Source organism: Lacerta agilis, chromosome 4 (genome assembly GCF_009819535.1).
Source record: "Lacerta agilis isolate rLacAgi1 chromosome 4, rLacAgi1.pri, whole genome shotgun sequence".
Lineage (NCBI taxonomy): Eukaryota > Metazoa > Chordata > Lepidosauria > Squamata > Lacertidae > Lacerta > Lacerta agilis.
In genome coordinates, this window is record NC_046315.1 from 23,812,485 (window position 1) to 23,836,044 (window position 23,560).

A 23,560-nucleotide genomic window follows, 5' to 3' on the forward strand; every position below is an offset into this window, starting at 1 on the left:
ACTGGATATATGTACAAGTCCTTGCATGAATCTCTGTGGTATTCAACTCAGTTTTACTCAGTGTTGAAATACTGAAATTAATGTACCTAATTTAATCATGTTCACTCATTTCAGTTGGCCTACTCTATGTAAAACTTAATTGAATACCACCCTAAGCCATTCTTGGAATTTCAGGCATCTGAGAAACAGTAGCCAGAAGCAAAGCCTAGTTTTAAAAAAACTCCACACACATTGCTGACATAAAGCAACACATTCTCCTCTCTTTATCAAAAGATCCCATATCAAAATTATTCAAGCTTCATGTCACCATATGGGAAAGTCACAATGGCTATGAACCATAAGCCATATATTTAATTTACATTTGTTACTTTTAAAACCACTATGTATTCTCATTGAAGACTTAATATGGTCATCTTTGAAATGCTGGTATTTTAGCTAAGTAGCAGGTTTTTTGTTTGTTTTTTAAAAAAGAAGAGCGGACCAAAACAAGAATTTTATAATGTTTGTTTTTATATAAAAAGAATCTTTACAATTTGACATGACATTTTCACATTTGTTAAATAAAGTAGCCCACTTGGTGACCCTGTTAGAAATCTGTTCAGTTATATGAAGTTGTTTTCCTGAGCTAAATGATACCGATAAAGTATATGCATTAATTATAGCAGCAGAAAGGGGGGGGGGGTTACATTTTAACAGGTCCAACAAAACAAAAACCACATTCTATCAAGGCATAAATGCTCTTATTGGGAATGTGCGCTCAGCCTCTCTCTCTCTCTTTCTTTCTCTCTCTCTCTTTCTTTCTTTCTTTCTTTCTTTCTTTCTTTCTTTCTTTCTTTCACATTCAGCCACCGTCAGACAACAATGATAATGCATGGAAATGTTAGCTAGAAGAGTTCAATTCCATCAGAAGAGATCTGTTCCATATCATCTGTTGCTGTCATGATCCAATCAAATATCAAAGGACAATTTTATTACTATCTAAATTTTACTGAATAGAACCATCACAGAATTGTAAGGAGTCATTTTATCCAACATACATCTGGGATTTTAAAATCCACTGTAGCCACAGATTGTAGATTGAGATATTCTCAAACTATTTTCAGTTTTTAATTAAATGTCACAATTAAGCCCACACTCTGATTCTACTGGAACTTAAGCATGAGGAACTCTGACCTACTTTGCAGCCAATTGTTTAGAAGACTTAGAACAGAAAGTCTAGCATACCAACGGTGCTCTAGTCTCTCACTGTGATAAACAAGTAAGCTGTTTTACAAGGTCAGAGGAAAGTTCCTTTTCCAACTCCTTATATAAATCATGTCAAATACATAGCCAGAGTCATCAGTTCCTCATGGAAGGAAGTAAAACTATACCTTCTTCAGTTACTTCAGGCTTTGAATGTATCCTTATTGAGATATGATATAAATCTTAGATATGCAATGAAATAAAATATTTAAATCTGATATAAGCTAATATACAAAACTAGGCTCCAAAACATGTTGGAATTGAGAATAATACAAAACCTCTAGAAGTTACAGTAATACATAAATAAAAATAAACTATAGTTATAAACCAAGTTATTCCCCATAGGGAGTTTAAAATCCCAAACTGTTACCAATTATAGAGGTACATATTACCATAATGTAAGCTTCTTAAAAGAAGCAAAACATACTTGCCTTCTTGATTCTATTAGCTAACACCAAATTCTATTAATTTATTCTGGCCAGGAAGGCAACTGTTAGGCTTACTCTCTCTAATTAGGTGTGTGATAAACCCAGAAACTGAGCATAAATGAACAGAGAATCATTTGCACTTTTAATAAGAAACAAACAAACAAACAAAATATGTATGTCAAATTAATATTGTTTCTGTTACACTTATTTCCTGTGCAACACTGGCCGAAATTCAAAGCGTACTGAAGATCATGAAAATATTACCACTGACTTGAATGGACTTTTGATAAAATCTTCTAGCAGAGTTTCAGCTGCTTGATAGCTAGCTCTTATGAGAGCAGCTGGCCTCAATGTTCCCACTGAGCAATTGTTGCGGATCAGCATTCTCAGTATGACACCTGAGCAAATTAAATGAGCATGATATAAAGAGCTTAAGAAAGCCTCTCTGAAACATTGGCTTTGTTCTGTGCAAACTGTGCTACCACTCTTTTGACTCTGCATTTCCCCCCCCCCCCCCTTCTCTGGAATTAGTATTTTCTCCTTTCCACAAATGCCAGAAAAGCAGCGATACAGGACGTCACTTTTCACCACAGACCCATTTCAGTCCCTAGACTGATAGAAGAGGATATAACCAGACTCAGAGTTTTTTGAGATGTCTGATGTCAACCCGTAGAATTCTTCAATCGCTTGTGCATCTATTTTCTGAAACGAAATGCAGAGGATATAATTTCTGTAAAAAGAAAACCCATTCCAATTTATCTAGCATGGCTACAGCAATTCTAATTGGGGTTGGGAGAGATAAGAGTGCTGGAGCCATTGCCATATCTCAAGGACAATCAAGGGTCTGGGGTCTTGTCAATTCAAAACCTCCAGTGTCCCACCCCAAGACCACCCTATTTCCAGGTTTTCAACTGGCTACTGCCAATGGCAGAACTACTGGTGAGAGCTTCACAACAGTTTGGGAACAGCTTGGGCCTCCACCACAGCAGAACCTCATCGGCAATGTTTCTCTTTGCTGGTGGGGGTTGGGGGTGGGAGGAGACAGGACTGCATGCTAGCCCCCTTTCTCCAACCAACAACAACAGTGGGTGGGGTGGCAAGATTGCAGCCTAAACTCTTATGCTTCATAACAAAGGAAAAAAGATAGAAGTTAAGGGTAATAGCAAACATTTCAGGAACACATTTCTGCTCATGCAACAGGATTTCCCTTCCCTTCTCCTTCTCCTGCAACTGCCTACATACCCCTCAACCCTCTTGTGTAGGTTTGTGCAGAGGGCTGCCAGGGGCAGAGAATACATTCCATAAACTGCATTCATACCTCTAGCTCAGTGTTTTTCAACCTTTTTTGGGCAAAGGCACACTTGTTTCATGAAAAAAATCACGAGGCACACCACCATTAGAAAGTGGAGGGTGTCCCCCTAGGCAGCGCCAATCGGCGCCCCTGCTGGCCGAGGGTGGGGTCAAAAACCCCACCCCACCCCATACCCAGGACACAGTCCGGTGCCCGCCTAGTAGGCGAAAAATTGACATTTATTTTTTTAAAAAATCTTTCGAATTTTTCAATTTTTCCCACGGCACACCAGGCAACATCTCGCGGCACACTAGTGTGCCGCGGAACAGTGGTTGACAAACACTGCTCTAGCTAACAAACACCATTGGCTATCATTTTAAGATTACTACAGTAGCTGTTTGCTAGAAGGAGACACACTGAAAAAGACACTCCAAAGAAAATAAATATGCAAAGGCATACTCTCTTTACTAGAAATGTTACCATGTTCTCCTAACATTGGTAACAGGTTAACAGTTTCTTTGCAAAATCTATTGTCTTGGAGATAATCTAAAAAGTAAGTAGTAGACACAGAATAACGTTTAGAATCTGGAATTACAGACGTTCTTACCTCTACAATGTCATCATCAAAGAGTAACCAAAAATCATGACTCTTCACTATTGCAATATAGTGTCCTCTGTTAGGTCCACTGTGAAGAAGAAAGCAATTCACATTAAGGTCTTCATCATCATTTAACATCATTTTTTCCTCAGAAGAAAATGTTGAAGAATTCTGACAACTACACCCACTTATTTTATCTTTTAAACACAACATTTATATGAAAACTCTTAAGATTTAGTGTCAGGAGTATAACGTATTCCTGGACACCGCAGAGTTAGACGCAGACTTTTCTGGAAGCTTGTGGCTGTTGTGTAATTAACTGGACAGCACAACGCAGGAACTCAGCAACTCGCTGGATAACTATATACAGTATTTATTGAAGCAACTAGTATCCATAAGTTACTATGTACAGACTTTACAAAATAAAAGAAACAAAACATAAAATCTTTTCCTCTCTGTCTCTCTCTCTCTACACTGACCACTTTCTCCACACCAACACCTGCACCACACACTAACCACACAAGCTCTCACACAGAGCTCAGTCTTTAGGAACTCATTGACCAATCACAGGTCGTTGCTAAGGGTCTGAGAGAGAGCAGATCTGGGCTTTCTGCCAACTAGTAATTGCTTGAAGATAGACAGCTGAATTTCTGCACGTAGGCAACTCTGAAATCTCTAACAAAAACAAGCTTCAAATATTGATTTTTCATAAAGAACAAGAACCAAAGAAGCAGCTAATTTAATCGCTGTATAAAAACAACAACACTCAAGACCAATTTCAGTCATTAAAAGTTATCAACAGGTTTACCACACCTTTCAGCCAATCACCCATTCCCACCACCCTTCTGAGTAATACCTAAGGGTCTGGTGACTTCTGTTTCAGTGTATCTGAAGAAGTGTGCATGCACACGAAAGCTCATACAAGAACAAACTTAGTTGCAGACCAACACGGCCTACCTACCTGTAACTAACACTCAACTATGACACTTGAAGGAAACAATAATGCTGGCACATAACTCTACATATGTTAATAGAGTCCATCAAAGGCCTATTGTTTTGATGATTTTAAAGAAAGATACAATGCTATTTCACAGTAAATCAGTAGCAGTAATGTGTCACATTGGATTTTCTTACCTTCCACAGTGGACTACCACAGCCACAAGATCATACATTCTGTCGGGATTAGTGGCATCTCCTGATGTATTAAACAGCCGAAGCTCCAAGGGAAACACTACCCTGTAGGAGAGTTTTGTATATCGATGTAGCTGATCCATGTATTTAAATCTCTTCAGATGGAGAGCTAGGATCATAGGCAGCTTTTTCACTTTCATCCTGAAACAAAGTATATTTATTTTAGTGTGGTCATAAATGTCCAAGATTCAACTGCATTTTAAAACCTACTTTTTCTGATGGTGGGCAGTAGCCAATGAAGTCATATCTCACAGTAGACTTATTAAAATCAGTCGACTTAAGTATACAAATATGTTAAACAGCAATACATTCACACAGCAATTACCACTTGCTAGCTGTTGAGAACTGCATGCCCCCGAAAGCCCCTAACAATGTTTGGAAGGTGCCATAGCAATTTTGTGGGGAAGGGAACATGGTTGAAACCAAGCAAGTCACAAACTATTATATACAGAAGACTGAAAGCAGTTTGAGAACTTGGAACAGAGCTTCTGAAGTAGGAACTAAAACTATTTGTGTGCCACTGCTTGAAAGCTACACTGAGCCAAAAGGGGTGAGCATTTTGTGAGCATGTTCTACTCCTGTAAAACATTCCACTCCTTTGGGGCAATTTTTCACATATTTGCAAAATAATGTAGATTGTTTGCAAGTGGGGCGTGTGTGTGCATATTAATGGAAATGGGAAGACATTCCTGATGCTGAGCCAACACTTCCTCCTATACAATCTAGTCCTCTATACCAGTGTTTTTCAACCACTGTTCCGCGGCACACTAGTGTGCCGCGAGATGTTGCCTGGTGTGCCGTGGGAAAAATTTGTTTATTTGATTCCTATTCAAGAGAATTACTTTATATATAGTCAATATAGGCACAGAGTTAAATTTTTTAACATTTTCTAATGGTGGTGTGCCTCGTGATTTTTTTCATGAAACAAGTGTGCCTTTGCCCAAAAAAGGTTGAAAAACACTGCTCTATACAGTACCTGACTATCTGGGGCAGCCCATTTAAAAAGCAATGCAGTGCAAATGAATAACATGCTTATGGACATCATCAATCCACACAGCATTATTTTCAGGGGAAGGTGCATTTTGACAATGGCGTCAACATGCTCATTCTGCAATTCCTAGTTCATATGCAAAAATTAAGAAAGTTCTAAAATGTTCACTAAGGAGCAGCATGTCAGAGCTTTTTGCACCCCTCAACGAAGCACTTTTCACACTGAAAATCAGGCATCATTAAACTTCAGTAGTACATCACTGCTTGCAAATGCATGCTTTACTTTCCTGAAGCACAGCCATGCACTTAAAAGCAAACAAGATGAAAACAGCAATGGTTTGAACAATGAAGGTTGATGGACAGGTAATGTGCATTATTACATACAAATTTACTTTGAATTAGTCTAAAACCTGGAATACCACACTTTATAGACATTAAATTAAAAACTGAACTGAACAAATATACAAGGCTGCAATTCCAACCCTACTTATCTTGGAATAGCCCCCACTAAATTCAATAGGACATTGTTCTGAGCAGACATGATTAGGACTGTGTTGCAAGTATACCAACACCAAGATTTTATTTAAACTTTTAGGAACCACAGTTATTATTAACAGTTGTTGGATCCTACTGGTAAACAGTGATGGCTAGAGCAAAGGACTTACTGCTTCATTTTATCTAGTGTGAATGCTTTGATCACATCCCTTGTAGAAAAATTGATATAATGTAAAAAGTAGTAACATTTCTAGATTTGGAGCTCAGTTTTAACCCTAGCCTCCAAAGTGAGATCTGCTTTTACTTTTATATAAAAAACCATATAGTCTTATCCTCCCTTCTGATTTTCTTGCTTTATCTCCTTTTTCTTTTTCTTAAAAGTGTAATAAAACTAGCAATGGTGCTACTGGTGTGACCCATCATGAGGTGAAAGTGAAAACCAGTTGTAGACCCAAGTAGCTAGAAATCTATCATTTCCATGGTGTAGAACAGGCGTCGGCAAACTTACCCAGCCTCAGGCCGGTTCCTTCGGCACCGATCGCACAGCGGACTGGAGGGCTGCGGAGCACGCGCCCATATGCGTGCGCACACGCTATTTCCAGTGCACTTCCAGGTTGGCGGAGCACTGGAAATAGCTTGTGCCCGTGGGCCTCCTCCGACCTGGAAGTGCACCAGAAATTACGCTTGCGCATGCGCACAAACTATTTCCGGCACTCCGCCAACCTGGAGATGGGCTGCCGTGCCACGCCGTTAAGAGCGGGCGGTGTTGCGGGCCGGATAACTGGCTCGCTCGGGCCGTATCTGGCCCACGGGCCTTAGTTTGGGGACCCCTAGTATAGAACTACACGCAGACAAAAAATGGTGAGTGAACATATTCAAGGACTGATAGTTTCCTGACCCATAGAATCATAGAGCTGGAAGAGACTTTGGAGGCCATTGAGTCTAAATCCCCTACTCAGTACAGAGCCAGTGTGGTGTAGTGGTTAAGAGCAGTAGACTTGTAATCTGGTGAACCAGGTTCGCAACTCCACTCCTCCACATGCAGCTGCTGGGTGACCTTGGGCTAGTCACACTTCTTTGAAGTCTCTCAGCCCCACTCACCTCACAGAGTGTTTATTGTGGGGGAGGAAGGGAAAGGAGAATGTTAGCCACTTTGAGACTCCTTCGGGTAGTGATAAAGCGGGATATCAAATCCAAACTTCTTTTCTTCTTCTTCTCTATAGTGCAGGATGCAACTGTGGCATACCTGACAAGTGGCTGCCCAGCATCTGTTAGAATACCTCCAACTTCCAAGGCAAGTCTGTTCTATTGTATAATAGCTCTTGCCACTAGGAAGCTTCTTTGAATGCTTAGCCAAAATCCCTTTCCCTGCAGTTTCCACCCAGTGGTTCTAGTTCTGCCCTCTGGAGCAACAAAGATGTCTACTTGTCTGCATGACAACCCTTCAGATATACCTCCTTTTATCAAAACTAAAAACACTTAACTCTTACAGAAGCATCAAGTGAAATTCCACAAAAGTACAGATCAATTTAATTAATGACTTAAGCATAGACAAGAATAGTCTTATGAAATTTTAATCATCACTCGGCTAAACCGTAGCTTAAGTCATATGTCATCATCACCATGAAGATTCAAAACTCCAAGGAAAATAATGGAAACATATAGTAGAAATGAAAATGTTACATAGGTAAACGAGCCAAATGTACAATTTTATGAACAGAACAATTCATGTCAAAATGTTTACAGTAGCCTATGTTCTCCCATACTTTAATTTTTACAAGGATATAAAAATAGATCCTTTTCAGCTAGCTGGGCTCAGATTACATATAACAAAAAGCCAGAGATGGAGAACCTGTCGCTCACAGCCTAATTTCATGCAGCCTCCTCCTTTGGCAGCCTGCTCTGAGGATGAGAAAAAGCCCCTCCCCTTTTGGCTCTGGCTTCTCCCATTGCCAGCATGCAGCCCTTGAAGGGGGGGGGAAGGGTTTTTCACTCCTGAAATAAGGAGGAGGGGAGAAGAGTGCAAAAAACGAAAGCCTGATGTGGGCCATTCCCGTCATATGCCAAAGCTTATCATGACGTCCAACAATTCCCATTTCTCATACAGAATCTTTGTAAAAAAACTGGTTAAAGATCAGATTTTTAACCTTCTTAAAATATACAGTGCTCACCATCTCCAATGATGGATCATATCCTGATAACATCTCACATTGCTTTGTCCAGCCACTCAAGGTTGGCTGCTCCAAATAGTATTTGTCTGAATACTGGTACCATGGTAACATCTGGAGCTTGAGCCAGTGTAAGTGTATAAAATTTGCAGATGAAATACAAAAGGGAAGGGGGTAGGTGGGAAGACAGCGAAGACAATTAGGATTAGCTTTTTAAATCATATTGAAATATTAGGGGCTGAAAACGTGAGAGGCAGAAATCACGCAATTAGGTAATCAATCACAATGAACCTCAAGTATCTTGGTTGCTACAGAACATTTATTGGTGTTATAACCAAATTAAACTTTCAAAACACAACGTAAGGAAAAATATTTGGATAGGTTGCTAACAACTGTGAAACCTACAATATATGCTTATGGTACCTTTTGTGTGCTTCCTGTTTACTGCGACACTCTTCACAGTAATATTTATATTCACTGCACAGGGTTTCTGTATTGCTGAATCCCCTAAAACAGAAGAACAGGCATTAACGTGAAAGACAGGCCAACTCTCAACATCTTGCTTAAATGTACTGAATTTAAGCTGGCAGCGATTGTCATGCCAATCCCAAAGGACAAGAAATAGCAAGTATAATGATATCTAGTAGTTCAAGTTTGGTTAATACAGAGCATGAAGAACTCCATGAAAGGGAAAGGCTTGAGATTCCTAGTAGCCAGGGGCGTAGCAAGGTAAATTGGTACCCGGGGGCAAAAAAAAAATTGTCACCCCCCCCCCCCCGAGGCATGGGAAGGTCAGGTGGTACCTGGTGCGGAAAATTTCTTGTCAACCCCTCCCGCAAAAATGGTTTTATGTTTTTTCATATTTTCTTACAAAGAAATAATAACAAGTAATAATAAAAAACTTTTATTTATATCCCACCCTCCCCGACCAAAGTCGGGCTCAGGATGGCTAACATCAGATTCATAACATTGGTATAAAATCAAACAATAATTAAATTACCTCCTAAAAACATCTCAAAATCAAATTAAAGTCTAATTAGATGGCTTTCCACAGGCTTAGGGTTGGGAACAGTAAGTGTTCTCTGAACTGAAATTTCAGCCTTCATGACATAGTGATCAGCTATTTCGGTGGAGGAGGGTCAAGATATTAACCGATATGCAAGAAATTTCATATATAGCTATATAATCCCTACTATAGTAAGACAAGACCTTCGGAGCAGGCATTTTCAAAAAAAAATTCACAAAAAAATTCAAAAAAAATTTCCACATTTTTTTAAAAAAAATGTTCTTTGATAATTTGTCACCCCCTCCATTATGGAACCCGGGGCAGCCCGCCCCCTCGCCCCCCCTTGCTACGCCCCTGCTAGTAGCAGTCTAAGTTGGTGCAATAAAAGATACATTTTTACCAACTTTCTCTCTTGTTAACTTCCATAGTTGGATGAATACAGAAATGTGGGAATGGCAGCCCAGGGAATTGTGCGACTCCCTTCCCTACAGAGGTGCATCTAGCATATTTGCCATATAGCTTTCACTATATGCTGAAGATAAACCTCTTTAGCTTGGCCTGTGACAGTCAAAGTATGTTGTTTTGTGAGACCCACCTCTTTTGCTGAATTTATAGTGCTCCGGCTGGAATAGTACTACTTATTTTTCTAATTGTAACCATTTCAGCTGATTTTATATGGGCATATTATATTCTTGTAACCTCCCTGGAACCTTATGGTGAAGGGTGGGTAAGAAATCAAACCAACCAACCAACCAACAAACAAACAAACAAACAGTCCAAAATTTGAATATCTTCCATACCTTAAACAGTGAGTGATAGACGTGTTTTGCTCCACATCAACAGAAAGGTCTAAAAAATCTTCATCTTTACTGCTTATCTGCAATTGGGGGGGGTGTGCAAAAATTTTTTTATTTCCCTGCACAAAGCACATTTTGAAACAAGGTCTCAAACTGACCTATAAATCAAATGGTGATAAAAAGCTAATAGGGGTTTTTCAAGATGAATTACCATTTAACAGGCTGTACAAGCACATTAGTAAGATGGGTTTACCATTTTCTTCTATTTACCAGTATGCAGACCAGAAAAAATGCATTTTTTCACTTTAATTTTTTTGTTTGCTTTTTGTTTTTCTTACAGCAGATGCAGAAGCTTTATGAAAGATAGAATAAAATACACTGACAAATGCCTAAGGCAACACTTGTCAGAACTTGGTTTGGAAACCTACTGAACTCTGTATGCTCTCCAGTGAGCAAGATAAAAGCAAATGAATTGATGGATTGGGAATATAATTTCTCTCTTATGAATACAGTCTTAACAGTACTGTATAGATATTAGTTTCTGTTCTGTAATACCCCATGTGTAAATACTGACAAAAGAGCAAGTGATACAAATGGAACTGGAATCTTGATGCCTTGTCTCTGACTGGGACAACATCTGCAGATAAATTTACATAGTATTAATTGTTCTTGGTACAATAAGCATATGAATATTGGACTGCAAATTCACAGCTGCTTTCCTTTTCTGACCCTTGTTACTGAAAAGTGAACTCCATCAGTCTTTGCATTCCCAATACCAGACCTGAATCAAAGTCATGATGTATCTAAATCTATTGCTGCTGCTATTACTAGTTTTTTAAGTACAAAAACTCTGCTAGATGTTTGTTTTCAATCGTACAAAAAAATTAGAGTACTAAATTTTCTTGAAGTTAAGTTAATAAGCGCTGGGTAAAGCTTGGTATGTGGCATCCTACCCAGGGGCATACTATGTAACAGCAATTTTGAAACTGGGTGGGCTAGGAGAGGTTAGGGGACAGAATGCCAGCGGTGGAGGGTCAATATCAGAGCACAATGGTTATAAAAACAGACACATACCAGCTAAGTCTTGGATAATTCATTCATTAATGATGCACACCTCTCGTTGAAAAATATGCTTACACATTGTCTGTAGTAAAAGCTACATAAGATTTTCTTTGAAGTTCCATATTCAATTGTGCTTTCATGCAAGACATGAATAACAACACTAGAATTGTTTTATATTAGAAAGTCAGGACTCTCAAAAAATGCTGCAGTGCTCTGAATACTGCAGTGCAAGGATAAAAGAAATATTGAGGTTAGAGTCCTGTGTACAGAAAACTCTCCTTCTTTTAAAATAATGGTAACCAATTTTAGAAAGAAAGTGCCATACATTCTCACTTTTAGATTAGGCCTTTTATATTCCACATTTTGACATATACCTTTGAACTCTGAGAACTCTAGCAAACTGAGTGTTAACATGAAATAAATAATAATAATAATAATAATAATAATAATAATAATAATAATAATAATTTATTTATACCCCTCCCTCCCCAGCCAAGACCGGGCTCAGGGCGGCTAACACCGAATATAAATACAGAAAAACATTAATAATAATAAAACAAAAAAAAATAATTGTAAATAATTTCCCCATCTCCTTGAAGCAACTTATTAACACATATGGCAGGAAGATGCTTGTTGTAAATGTTTTTCTGTCCCAATCTTTGGTACATAGAAATCCTACATATTTTCCATGCAATTCTTTTGCAAAAATTGAAGGCACTCATTCTTGTTTGCAGAATTAGAGAGAAATTCTAGAACTACTCCATCAAGAAAGGAAACATGTGAACAAGTGTTAATTTTAATAGCTGCTATTAAATGGTTAACTTTCATCAAGCTAGACTATGAAATAAGCAGCTTCATTTTTCTCTGTTCTCAAATCCTCACACAACTGAAATCTAACACCAGTAAACCATCGTTTCCTGGTTTGGATAAAGTGGGAAACTCTAATTAGAGGCTCCTCACTTTGTTTGCTCACACTGTGAAGGAAGGAGTGAAAGGGCTGTGTGCGGAACGGAGGCAAAAGCCTAATTCATATTACTGCTTAATAAGCTGAGATATGATTATCTAAATACAGTCAAAAGAGTTGTGATACACTACAGAAACAACTACACTTGATCTTAGCCTAAAGGCCGAGAAGCAAGAATGCTCCTAACCCTTCTTTTAGATTCTTTTAGCCTCATTTAGATTCTTATAGTATTTTATATATACCTTCTGTTTTAGTAATTTTAGCTTTCCAAAATGTTTTACAGATTTTAAATGATTGTTCTCCACCCTACTTACGCTGGTCTGCGACCGTAATAAAAATCTGATTGATTGATATAGAAACAAGCATACAAAAGACACATTTGCACAATAAAAGAAATCAAAGTAATCTATAGGAAATACCTACCGTTTCACAAGTAAGACATCTGGTTTCATTTGTTAACGTTCCCTGAAAAATCTCATGAACCCACGTTGGGTCTGGTGGACTGTTGTTATTTTCACTGTCAATGCTGCCATTCGGTAAACGGCCATTTTGCTTCTCTTGTTTACTCTCCTCTTGCAAAATATCAGCAACTGTATTTAGCAGATAGTTCAAGAACTCATGCGCATCTTGCTGCATATAGTTGTCAAAAAGCTCTGCAAAACATATTAACTAGGATATAAGACGGTTGAACAAAAAGCAAGAAAGTTCTATCTATAGACAGACCACCTTCTAATATTATGCAAAAGAGTTTTGCAATAAACAAGCTACACTCTCCACTAGTATGCATACTGGCCATCATAATTCTGAGGATTTTAATAGTTTAAAAATACTGTTTAACATTATTGACCTTAGGATATATGTTATTGCTGTTCCAGCATATTCTAATAAAAAGAGGCAAAGTAAGTGTAAATGATATGGCCATCAAATTTTAAATTTTACTGGAATTTTGCTGTGCATCTTAGTGATATTATGAGATTGTAAACCACCTCAATACAGGGTGACATTTAAACCTTTAAAATAAAATATTTATTGCAAGTGTGGCAAAATACAGGGCTATGCCCACATTTAATAGGGATAATATAGTACTTTAACTATCACCAGGGTGGGGGTGGGGAACCATAAATTCAGTTTCTGAGTGTCAGTCCAAATTAGAAGAACAAGAATGAACAACAGAGAGACAACACCCTTTTTCTGACTGAGTAAAACTGATAAAGGAAAACGTGTCATAACAGCAAAATAAAGCATTACCATTCTCTTTCCGAAGTCTTGTTATGAACTTTTTTGGAGGTATTACTCCAACTTTTTTCTTCTGGGTGGCTATGCTGTGGAAAAGATCAGCTAAGCAAGTAAGAAGACTTTCCTTTTTTCTGGGCTGACTTTTGTATGCCAAGACTTTCTCCCGAAATGGACGACAAAAATAAAGTGCCTGAAGAACTGAATTGCAGTAGCATGTATTTCCAAACTGAAACACAAAGAAATTATCTATTAGTTCTCATTGAAAAGGAAGACTGTTTACAAAGAGAGTGGTGTGAAACAAAAGTGTATATTAGCAAAAGTGTCTCTTACTGATTTTTGGATACTGAAGTATAATTTATCCATTAACTAGTGGCAGATTTAACAGTCAGCAAAGCATGCACCTTTTACTGCCATCTGGCTTCTCTGTTGTACACATTTTATTTTTAGAAATATCTGACCACCAATGCGTTTTCTTTCTACAATGCAAAATCTATGCAGCATTAGTAAATGTATTGTTTTGAAAATTCACCAGAAAAACTCCGGTAATATCTAAAACTCTGGGTAATATCTAATATCAAATAATAGTCTAACTGAGCAATGGGGCTGCCTTTTCTCTGCCTCAGATCTGTTTTGGTGGGTCTCCCAAACTTCCAGAGAAAATGTGAGGGTCATGAGGGAGGCTACAGGAGGTGGAGAGGAAGGGGGAGCCCCATTCCACTAATGGAAATCTGTTCCACTCCCAGGAACTTACATTTGGGTATAACTGTCTATGTTGTATTCTCCATTTTATAAAATGTATGCACTGTTAATGCTGTAAAATTTGAAGTTCATACCCATGCCTTGTCAAGAGGCTGATAGCTCTGTTTAGTATGGTTACAAGGCTGCGAATGAGCCATAGGCTCATGTACTTCCTCTTCCCCCTCTTCAGAGCAAATTCCCTCTTCTTCCTTGTTAGGCTTACCTACAGTTCTATCTTTACAACTACACCAATGTTTTACTTCAAATTTTGGCTTAGCTGGGAGTTCTGATTAGGGTCAATCAAGCTTAGAGTTGGTGCAGAAGTAACCCTGAATCACGGTTAAGGTCACTAAGAGAAGGGAATTATTGCTAGAAAGAGAAGAGAAATGTGTGAGGGCCCACAGCGTTATATCCACCAAGATCACCACTGAAACGTGGGTGTTGTTTTTTTTTAATGGGGTGGGGAACAGAGAACCCATATATCACTATTTTAAGTTTTGAAAGCCATACAGTCTACCAGCTGTTTGAGTCATCTTTTAAACAGGTCCAACTCCCAGTCAATTAAACTACTCCAATGAATTTTATATTATTGTCCTTTTGGTCTAATGCATCAACTAGCAACATAAGAATACAAGGTTTCAGTCCAATTAAGATGGGAGTTTTGCTTGTTGGCTACTTTTAATTTTTAGTTTAAAGATATCCTAATGCCATTATTACTCACTTCAGCAAATCCTCTTAACCTTAACTCCCATGTACCATGAACATGCACCATGGACACCCAGCACACTGCATATAGTTCCCTGCATGTTCTGAGTGGACACTCAGGCTGGCACATATGGCAAGCATTGGCTAGCGTCACAACTGGCTCTCATGAACAATGAGGGACCTAGGATATACCTCTCCTGAGGCTGTGTGTACACTGCAAGAAATAAAATTACCAGAGATGGGCAAGCTGTCTTTCAGTGACTCTTCTTCACTTTTACTCACCTTCTCGTTAAGTAACTCCTACCAGGCTTCCTAGGAATCCCAGGATTCTCCAGAACAGTTTAAAACACTACTCTTGCAATTAGTTTAGAGTCTGAACTTAAGTCTGAATAAAGATTGAATATATTTTTCCACTCAAAATAGAAAACACATTTAATCAAGTGCTAGAGAGCTTTTATAATTTCTTTATGCCCAGAATTTGTGTGCCAGTATACCAGAGCCTAGGGCTTGCTGATCAGAAGGTCGGCTGTTCGAATCCCCGCAGTGGGGTGAGCTCCCGTTGCTCGGTCCCAGCTCCTGCCCACCTAGCAGTTCGAAAGCACGTAAAAAGTGCAAGTAGATATATAGGTATCGCTCCGGCGGAAAGCTAAACAGTGTTTCCGTGCGCTGCTCTGGTTTGCCAGAAGTGGCTTAGTCATGCTGACCACATGACCCAGAAGCTGTACACCGGCTCCCTCGGCCAGTAACGTGAGATGAGCGCCGCAACCCCAGAGTCGGACACGACTGGACCTAACGGTCAGGGGTCCCTTTACCTTTACCTTAAAGCAAGATGAGCGCCGCAACCCCAGAGTTGTCTGCAACTGGATCTAACGGTCAGGGGTCTGTTTACCTTTAAGGCACAGGCAAGCAACTTCTTTCATATACATTCACTTTATTTCAAAACAAGTAATATCTGCAACTTACATTTACTAAACCAAAATAATGCTCATTGACTGGAAACTGTTCCGGACCAATTTCTTTCTCCAAGGCCGAGGCATTAGCGCCCTAGAGGGAGAAAAAAAAAAACCACACCAGTAATTACCATGACCTGTTCTATGGCACGGTTTACCCATGCAGGCAAATTAGGCAAAGAGTTTGATTAAGAACAACTAAAGGAGGATGTCCAAAGCAAGAATACAAGTGATGCAAGTTTCTCTGTACATACAAAAGTATGGCTGTGCATGTTGAGCTGACAACTGATATACTAGTTTGTAACACTAACAAACAGTACTTCTGTTTGTTACTTCTTCAAACAACACATAGTTGCTGTTGTTTCTCATTTGTTTACAGTATTTATAGCCTGCTCTTCATTATTTTCAATCTCAGAATTGGGAACAAAGTAATAAAAACAGAGAAAAACAATATACCAAAATTACAAATCATATAAACAGGTCTGACAAACAAGCGGGACTACAATGACAAAAATTAAAATTTCCAATTTCACCAGATGCCTGGGTTAAAAAAACACAGAACACTTTCAAATAGATTAAACCATCAATGGTTTTAGCAGCAGCTCCCATGTCATTTTTCACTTACCTACTCACTCCCCCTCTTTCTCTCACACAAAGAGAACTAAAGGTCAGAAATTATACTAGAAATGCAAACCTGCTATGGCAGACACATTATCATTAAGCCATAAAACAGAATATAGTATTGCAGCCTGCTGTTATTAGGATAGAAGGAAGGCAGAGAAGCCAAACTAGTTTACCAGGTAACATGTTAGCAGTTCCGCAGCTGCTCCACAATCTTGTTTAAGTGACCCAGGCCAGTAACTACACTCTGAAATTAAAATGGTTAAAAATGGAGCATGCCTTTACTATTTATTTATCTAAGTTATTAGTTCTTGGTTAGCTAAAGCTAGTTGCCGTCCAGAGTGTTTAAGGAGCTCTGAAGGATCATTATGTTTTGAGAGACCAATATGGGAGAGAAGAAGCCAAGCTCATAGCTGCGGAAGCCTGACACATTACTAAGTGTATGGAGGGAATCCTCACAATTCTACTCCACACTAAAGCGTTATAGAATCAGTTTTAACTAGAAGGGCTGAAAATTAAAGGCACCCATGCTCATTTTTAAGGCTGTGGCACATTATTGGAATAGTGGTGTTTAAAAATAAACATCCTGCACATGTTAGTTATACAAATGCAAAAATTAGCTGATCTTTACATTGCTCATTGACTTGATAACATGCATCTGTTCCTTGGACTTATGCCTGTCTTGACAAATTTGTGAATATAGTCCAGCACTAACAAGGACTTCTTGGATCAGTTAAACGTACTCAAATATAAGCAAAAACCTTAGGAATGGCAATTCAGAAATAAGCCCAGGTATGTTTAATGTTGCTCTTTCTTAGATTTATATAGGACTCTAGATTAAATTTTATGGTAAAGGAGTAAGTAGCATTAATTTGCACACCCATCATTTCTGACATTAACTACCAGGATATCATCCCAGTACTAATCTCCTTCCATTTTTATGTATAACTGGAATTAATATAAATTTACTTAAATATTTAAATATACCGGTAGTCAATGACAGAGGAAGTAGCAACACAAGAATGTGATTCAATTCCTATTGATGACCTTACTGCCAATATTTTCTTTTTAAAATGAATGGATGCTCCTCTGTAGGATGGATAAACAGTTCTGCAATTATGGATCCAGCATTTCACATTGAAATATTTTATGAAGTAACTGGTTTAAAAATACAAAGAGTTCAGAGATCACAATTCTGCTTGAACCTTTTCCAATGGTCGAATAAAGTGACATTGGTTGTCTTTTGAGGAGACTTACAGGGAGACTCTAATTGATGAATGAACTTTGTACAAGTTGCCCTATTTAAAATGTAAGGAAATATACTTTTTCAACAAAGCACATGATGGGCTTCATAATTAAGTGCATAATCACAGTGTCAAAGTATACAGAAGAAGCAGATCAGTAAAATAGAAAACGTATTATGTCGTGAACATAAAACTATTCACTCTGCAATGTGACAACTTGCCTGATTGTACTGTTTAAACCTGTTGCGTTCAGCAAGGGATGTCAAGGGATGGTGAATTTAATATGATTGGGTGATTTGTTTCCCTGGGGTGGTCTGAGCTGCTAGGATACTGACAGAAGAAAAACAAAATGGAAATCTATTACCCAGCTGAGAACCCCCTCTCACAGTAACACTACGTATTATCTTCTATCTGCTGTAAGCTACTTTGGGAGCAAATTTTTGGTTCAAAGCAGCTTGAAAATATAAAAACTTATTAGCGTTTGTACAGATAATTGGTTTTTCAAGAGTGTGTTCACCATTATACCCCTTTTAAGGTTGCACTTCCATTGCACACATGGGGAGCTTCCCAGCTTACAAACCTACTTCCTGATTAGTGCTAAACTTAGTTTGTCAACTTCAGACTTAATGGCAATCAATGATTATATCAAGCCATTGAAGCCAGAGGAGCATCTGAGTGCTAGTCTTTGTTGTTGTTCAGTCGTTCAGTCGTGTCCGACTCTTCGTGACCCCATGGACCAGAGCACGCCAGGCACGCCTATCCTTCACTGCCTCTCGTAGTTTGGCCAAACTCATGTTAGTAGCTTCGAGAACACTGTCGAGAACGCTAGTCTTTACTACTATCCCAATTAATGTTATTGGAAGATTTGACAGGAAGGTTTCCGGGGGGGGGGGTGTTATGATTATTCTTTTTTCCTGAGTTTTTACAATTTTAATGGCTGGGTCAGTCCATTTCATACTCTCACTTTGGCATGCAGCAATGGGCTGTGCTTGATTATGAAGATTAGGACACCCTTCACCTGGCCTCTGATTCTACCCCTAGGTTTTAAGAGATATTTATAGGGGAAATGGTTATGTTCATTTGGCCTCATTTTCTTTACACTCCTTCTGGTTCCAGGATGGGTTTGTTTTCTCTGATGATGTATCTCAATATTTGACATATTGGCTGCTGTGTTGTGCTTTCTTATCCACTTGTAATTTATTCATTTTGGAAAGCAAGGTTGGATACATTAGGTATTGAAGAATTCACACTCTACATGTGATTGAACTGCTTTCTTCAACACAAGCTGGCAGCATTTTTTAATGATATATGAACACTACCAGATCGCATACAAAATCTTTAAAGTTCTATGTTTCAAACCAATCTCAGAAGTCAAAGAACCTTATTGTTCTCATACAAAGTTTGAACTATTCTCACAGTGGAGAGCAAACTTGCATAACCTCTGGTCTGGTAATCAGATTCAGCGCCTTCTCCTACCAGGATGCTTAATCAGCCATACATACTTGCTTAGTATGCCTCTTATTAGCACACAGGGCAAAGGCTAAACTACAGTGTTGTAATAGCAGTGAAGCAGCCCTGCCACAGACCTGATCTACAGTAGATCTCCTCTCATAGCTCCTCTTTTAAAAAAAAGCAAACCACAAACACCTATGCAAATCTATTCATTTAACATAATATGTAGCTGGGCTTTGAAAAGAAGAAATGTCAAGTATAAGTTTAAGTCAGGAGAAAAGAGTAGAGCTATCTGTCATTGTCCAATGCATATACTGCAAATCTACTATCCATTGCATTTACCTCATGATGCTCAGCCCAACCAAGGGTTCTCACTGCAGCATACAAAACCAGAAATCTAGAAGCATTTTAATATTCATTATCTAAAACCAGCAATATTTAAAATCAGATTTTTAAAACACTTTTGCTATCCACCAGTATCTGTATAACCTTGTGGCAGAACCTGATTTGTGGAACTGCCTTCTCAAAGAGGGTTGTGGGGCACCATCTTTATTCTCTTTTTCAGTGCTAGATGAAAACTTTATTTACACATTTTTTCATACTCCCATTTTTTTATTGTCACATTACTGTATTTCATATCTTAAGTTGCAATGTTGCTCTGAAATGCTTTAATAAGTATATAATAGTATATAAAAAGATACTACATTCAGTCTGGAAATCTGCAGCACTGTACAGTTGTCAGAAATGTCAACAGGCAGATTCAGGATAGATGCTGTTCCAAACAAAATAAAATAAAATATGACGGCAGCCAATAATTGTGCCAGAATAATGACTGATAACAGTGAACTACTCACCTGCTACTAACATCCCATAGGGACAGTATTAGAACTATCCCAATGAATTTTGTGGCAATTCAATTAAATAATTATAGACATTTTGATAATGTCTTAATCAGTATTTCATCCTACTAAAGCATTAAAGCACTGTTGCTCTACACTCCTGTTCAACTAATTTTATTATTGGTTGGTTTTGTGGTTGCAGTTTTATGATTTTAATGACTGTGTGTTTTGTTTTTAATTGTGAAATTTTTGTAACCCACCCAAAGACTATATGCTGAAGGGCAGGCTATAAGTATAAATAAATAAATGCACAACTAGTGCCTAGCACTAACTTGCATATCGGAACTCTGAAAACAGATATTGTGACGAAAGAAAAGTGACAGAAAATAACTATAAATGTATTGTGGTGATACATCAGAGTGGTTCCAAATTCCATTTTATTAGGTTCACAGCTCTGCTTAGTCCATAAATACTTTACTGCAAGTTTAACTGTTTCTCACATTACGAGCCTTTCATCAGTTCAGCACCCACTGGTAAGTATACATGTTTTTGTTGTTCCTCTTCCTTTACTTTCAAAATATTTTTTCCCTTATGTTATGAAAGAATCTCACAAATGCTCATTCCAATGCCTTTTGAGCATTTTTTTTTGTCTTGGAAGGATATGCTCATTCCAATGCCTTTTGAGCATTTTTTTTGTCTTGGAAAGATATGTGCTTGTATCCCCTGACCCACAATCACTAATCAACTTCCATGAGAAAAAAGCAGCAAAAGCAATTCCTCTGCAATCATTTTATCTCCATTGCCACAACTACATTTGTATGGCGCTTACATTACTGCTGCACAACTAGATTAGGACCTCCAGGGTACAATGGAGGAAGTAATTTCTGTCACTTCTCCAGAATTAATCATCTTTAAAAACCTTACTCCTGGTGATAATAGAAAGAAGCCCAGTCTACAAATGTACATAACATTTATCTCGCATTTCTTCTTTTCCAGTAAAGACTGAGCATAGTATAATGGCATCACATTGTATGTATGGGGTGGGGCTAAATAAAGCAGTCAAAAGGCATCTATGCCTAACGTATTCTTGAAGAGCCCATCTTGCTAAGGCACACGGGCATCTATGAGGAATACAGTAACAACACAGAAGATTAAAAAGATTCCCCTGCTAACATGTAGGCATGTCAACTACAGGAAGAGGTGATGGCTAAAGACAAAAAAGGAGAGAGATAGGTATGCACAGTAAGAGAAAGAACAAGGGCTTTGTGGAAAACACCACAAAATATCAAAACTTGGATAAAGGGGAGAAGGAAGTAATTTGAGATTGGGGGAAAGGAAGGATGTAGTCTTTAAAGCAGAGATTACATCCTACAGGCTAATTTTTTCAGCAGGAGGGCTGCATTGAGGGCTGACCACCCATCTGAGATCTACATATCAAGAATGGAAGTGGTCAGAGTGGCCTGGTCAATAAATGCATGAGCAGGCACACACACAAACACTTACCATATATATAACCCACACATACACACAGCCAGACATACACACATTCAGACAGGCAGGCAGACTAGTGGGGGGGTCCCCACAGTATTTCTGCTTCTACTCCATCACTGTGCTGAGGACCAAAAATGATTCAGAAGTCTTCTTACTTTGTAAATGTGCCTATTCTCCTTCCCATTGCAAGAAAGTCTTAGGGCTCAGGAAACAGGACAAAGTCAACTTTCTTGTTTCCAAAATTCGGAGGCTTTCTTGCCGTAAACACCTCACCATAAGATGATGATGTGCATTTGCAAGCTAAGTTCAGGCAGAAATGTCCACTTTTGGGGAACACTACAGCACTTTAGCAGAGTTGTTTTTTAAAAAAATTAGTTGCCAAATTACTCAGGTCCAGGGGAGCAACAACAAAACCCTTGGGAGGACAGGGGCCAGCCTGTTCTTAAGAAGGAGATTCCACTAGCCACTTCAATGCAAACTTCAATACTATTCTCACAGACCTGCGGGGCTGAGGCTAACTGCTACAAACCAACTGGGCCCAGATAAGGCAACATTTGCAGTCTTCTGCAGAATGGTGACATATATTTTGGGAAGATATTTCCTATTAGCTTTGCTCCTACCTTCTAAAAGGCTTCTATGTCAAAAGGGAAATAGTATCAAGTTTCCCCACTCTTAAGATAAACAGTTAAGGATTTTAACTTAATTGTTAAAGAGAAAAGTCCAGTTAGCACACTTAACAGATTATGAATAAAAATCCCCATGTGCCAGGAAGAATGTCCTCCTTGAGGGGGCTTTTTAATTTACTCAGGTCTGTACTTGAAAGCTTCATTTGCTACTCTCTTTCATAGCTACTTAAATGAGACACACGTCAAAGTATGCCAGTGTTGACATCAATGTTGTGCACTCTAAAGCTGATTAACAGCGGTTTTGATCCTGTCCTGCTTTCCCAAGTAATTAAAGCATAAGGAAATGAAACCTATGTGGAAAGCAAGCCTAGGAAGAGGAAGCTGAATATTCAAATGAAGACGGTGACAGGCAGGACACTCAACCTGCTGGATGAAGCAAGCTCTTAACCCACAAGAGCTATGTGTTAGCCTTTTAAAAAACACAGGATACCTCGATTTTGGTGCAACACGCCAGTTACCACACCAGAATGCTTTAATTTGCATGAGGAAAAGCACCCTCCTCGCTTGAAGCTCCATGTACTGTACTGCCTACATAGCAGCTACTCATATCCTGCTGTGCCAACACTCCTCTCTATACAGTCCTACCTTGAGGCCCACCTCCAAAATCTTTGCTCGCCCACCCATTTCCACACCTTTTTCGTTTTAAGGGGCTCACTCATCTTTCCTGTCACCGCCTCCAGCAGCCCAAACCCCCGCATGCTTCTGCTTTAAGGTTTACCCCAAAGCGGTAGCCACCCTAATCCAGGTTCGGACCCGGTAGGCCTCACCCCCGGCAGAAACGTGTACTCAAGCGGAAATACCATCCAGGCAGGGAGGTGCCCCCGGTGGCCAACCGTCCCGTCTCGGCACACGCCCTCAGGCCCCTTCGGAGCCCAGCTCGAGGCGCTCCCTCTCCCCTGGGGGATTCCTCAAACCGCCGCCGCCATCACCACACAGGGCAGCCGAAAAGGGGCGGAAGAGGAGATAGCAGCTTCCCACCCCTTCGCCCGCTCCTCACCATGGTACAGATGGAGGCGAATTTGGAGACTGTCATTAGGATTTCCATCCGCGCAGCGCCATCTTCCACCCAATCACACGTCGAGGCGAGCCGGGGGAGTTTCCCACCGGAGGAGGAGGAGGGGAAGGGAAGAAAAAAAAAGAGAAAGACCCGGGCGCCGCCCCCAAGCAACGGCTGAGGGAGAGCGGGATGCCTCCGCCCCCCTCCCGGCCCCACCACTCCGGGCTCCCCGAGAGCTCCGCCCGCCTGACGAAACGACCCGTAAGCAGTTCCAACCGCCGAAGGGCGCGCGCGAGACAGACGACGGTGGGCGGGGGGAGGTGAGGGTGACGGAGGGCACGTGCTGCGTCCGCTCGCTTTGCCCTCGGC

At 39.5% G+C, this 23,560-nt stretch overlaps 1 protein-coding gene across 1 annotated transcript; it reads right to left on the reverse strand.

The window, feature by feature from the left end:
* Positions 1-490: 490 nt before the first annotated feature.
* Positions 491-23,393, reverse strand: USP12 (ubiquitin specific peptidase 12). Its single transcript, XM_033146401.1, has 9 exons — positions 23,192-23,393; positions 15,875-15,955; positions 13,481-13,694; positions 12,656-12,885; positions 10,210-10,286; positions 8,827-8,910; positions 4,694-4,891; positions 3,569-3,647; positions 491-2,372 (listed from the first exon to the last, which is right to left on the reverse strand). Exons 1-9 carry the CDS (start codon positions 23,237-23,239, stop codon positions 2,271-2,273), a joined length of 1,113 nt encoding a protein of 370 aa, XP_033002292.1. The 5' UTR covers positions 23,240-23,393; the 3' UTR covers positions 491-2,270.
* Positions 23,394-23,560: the final 167 nt, after the last annotated feature.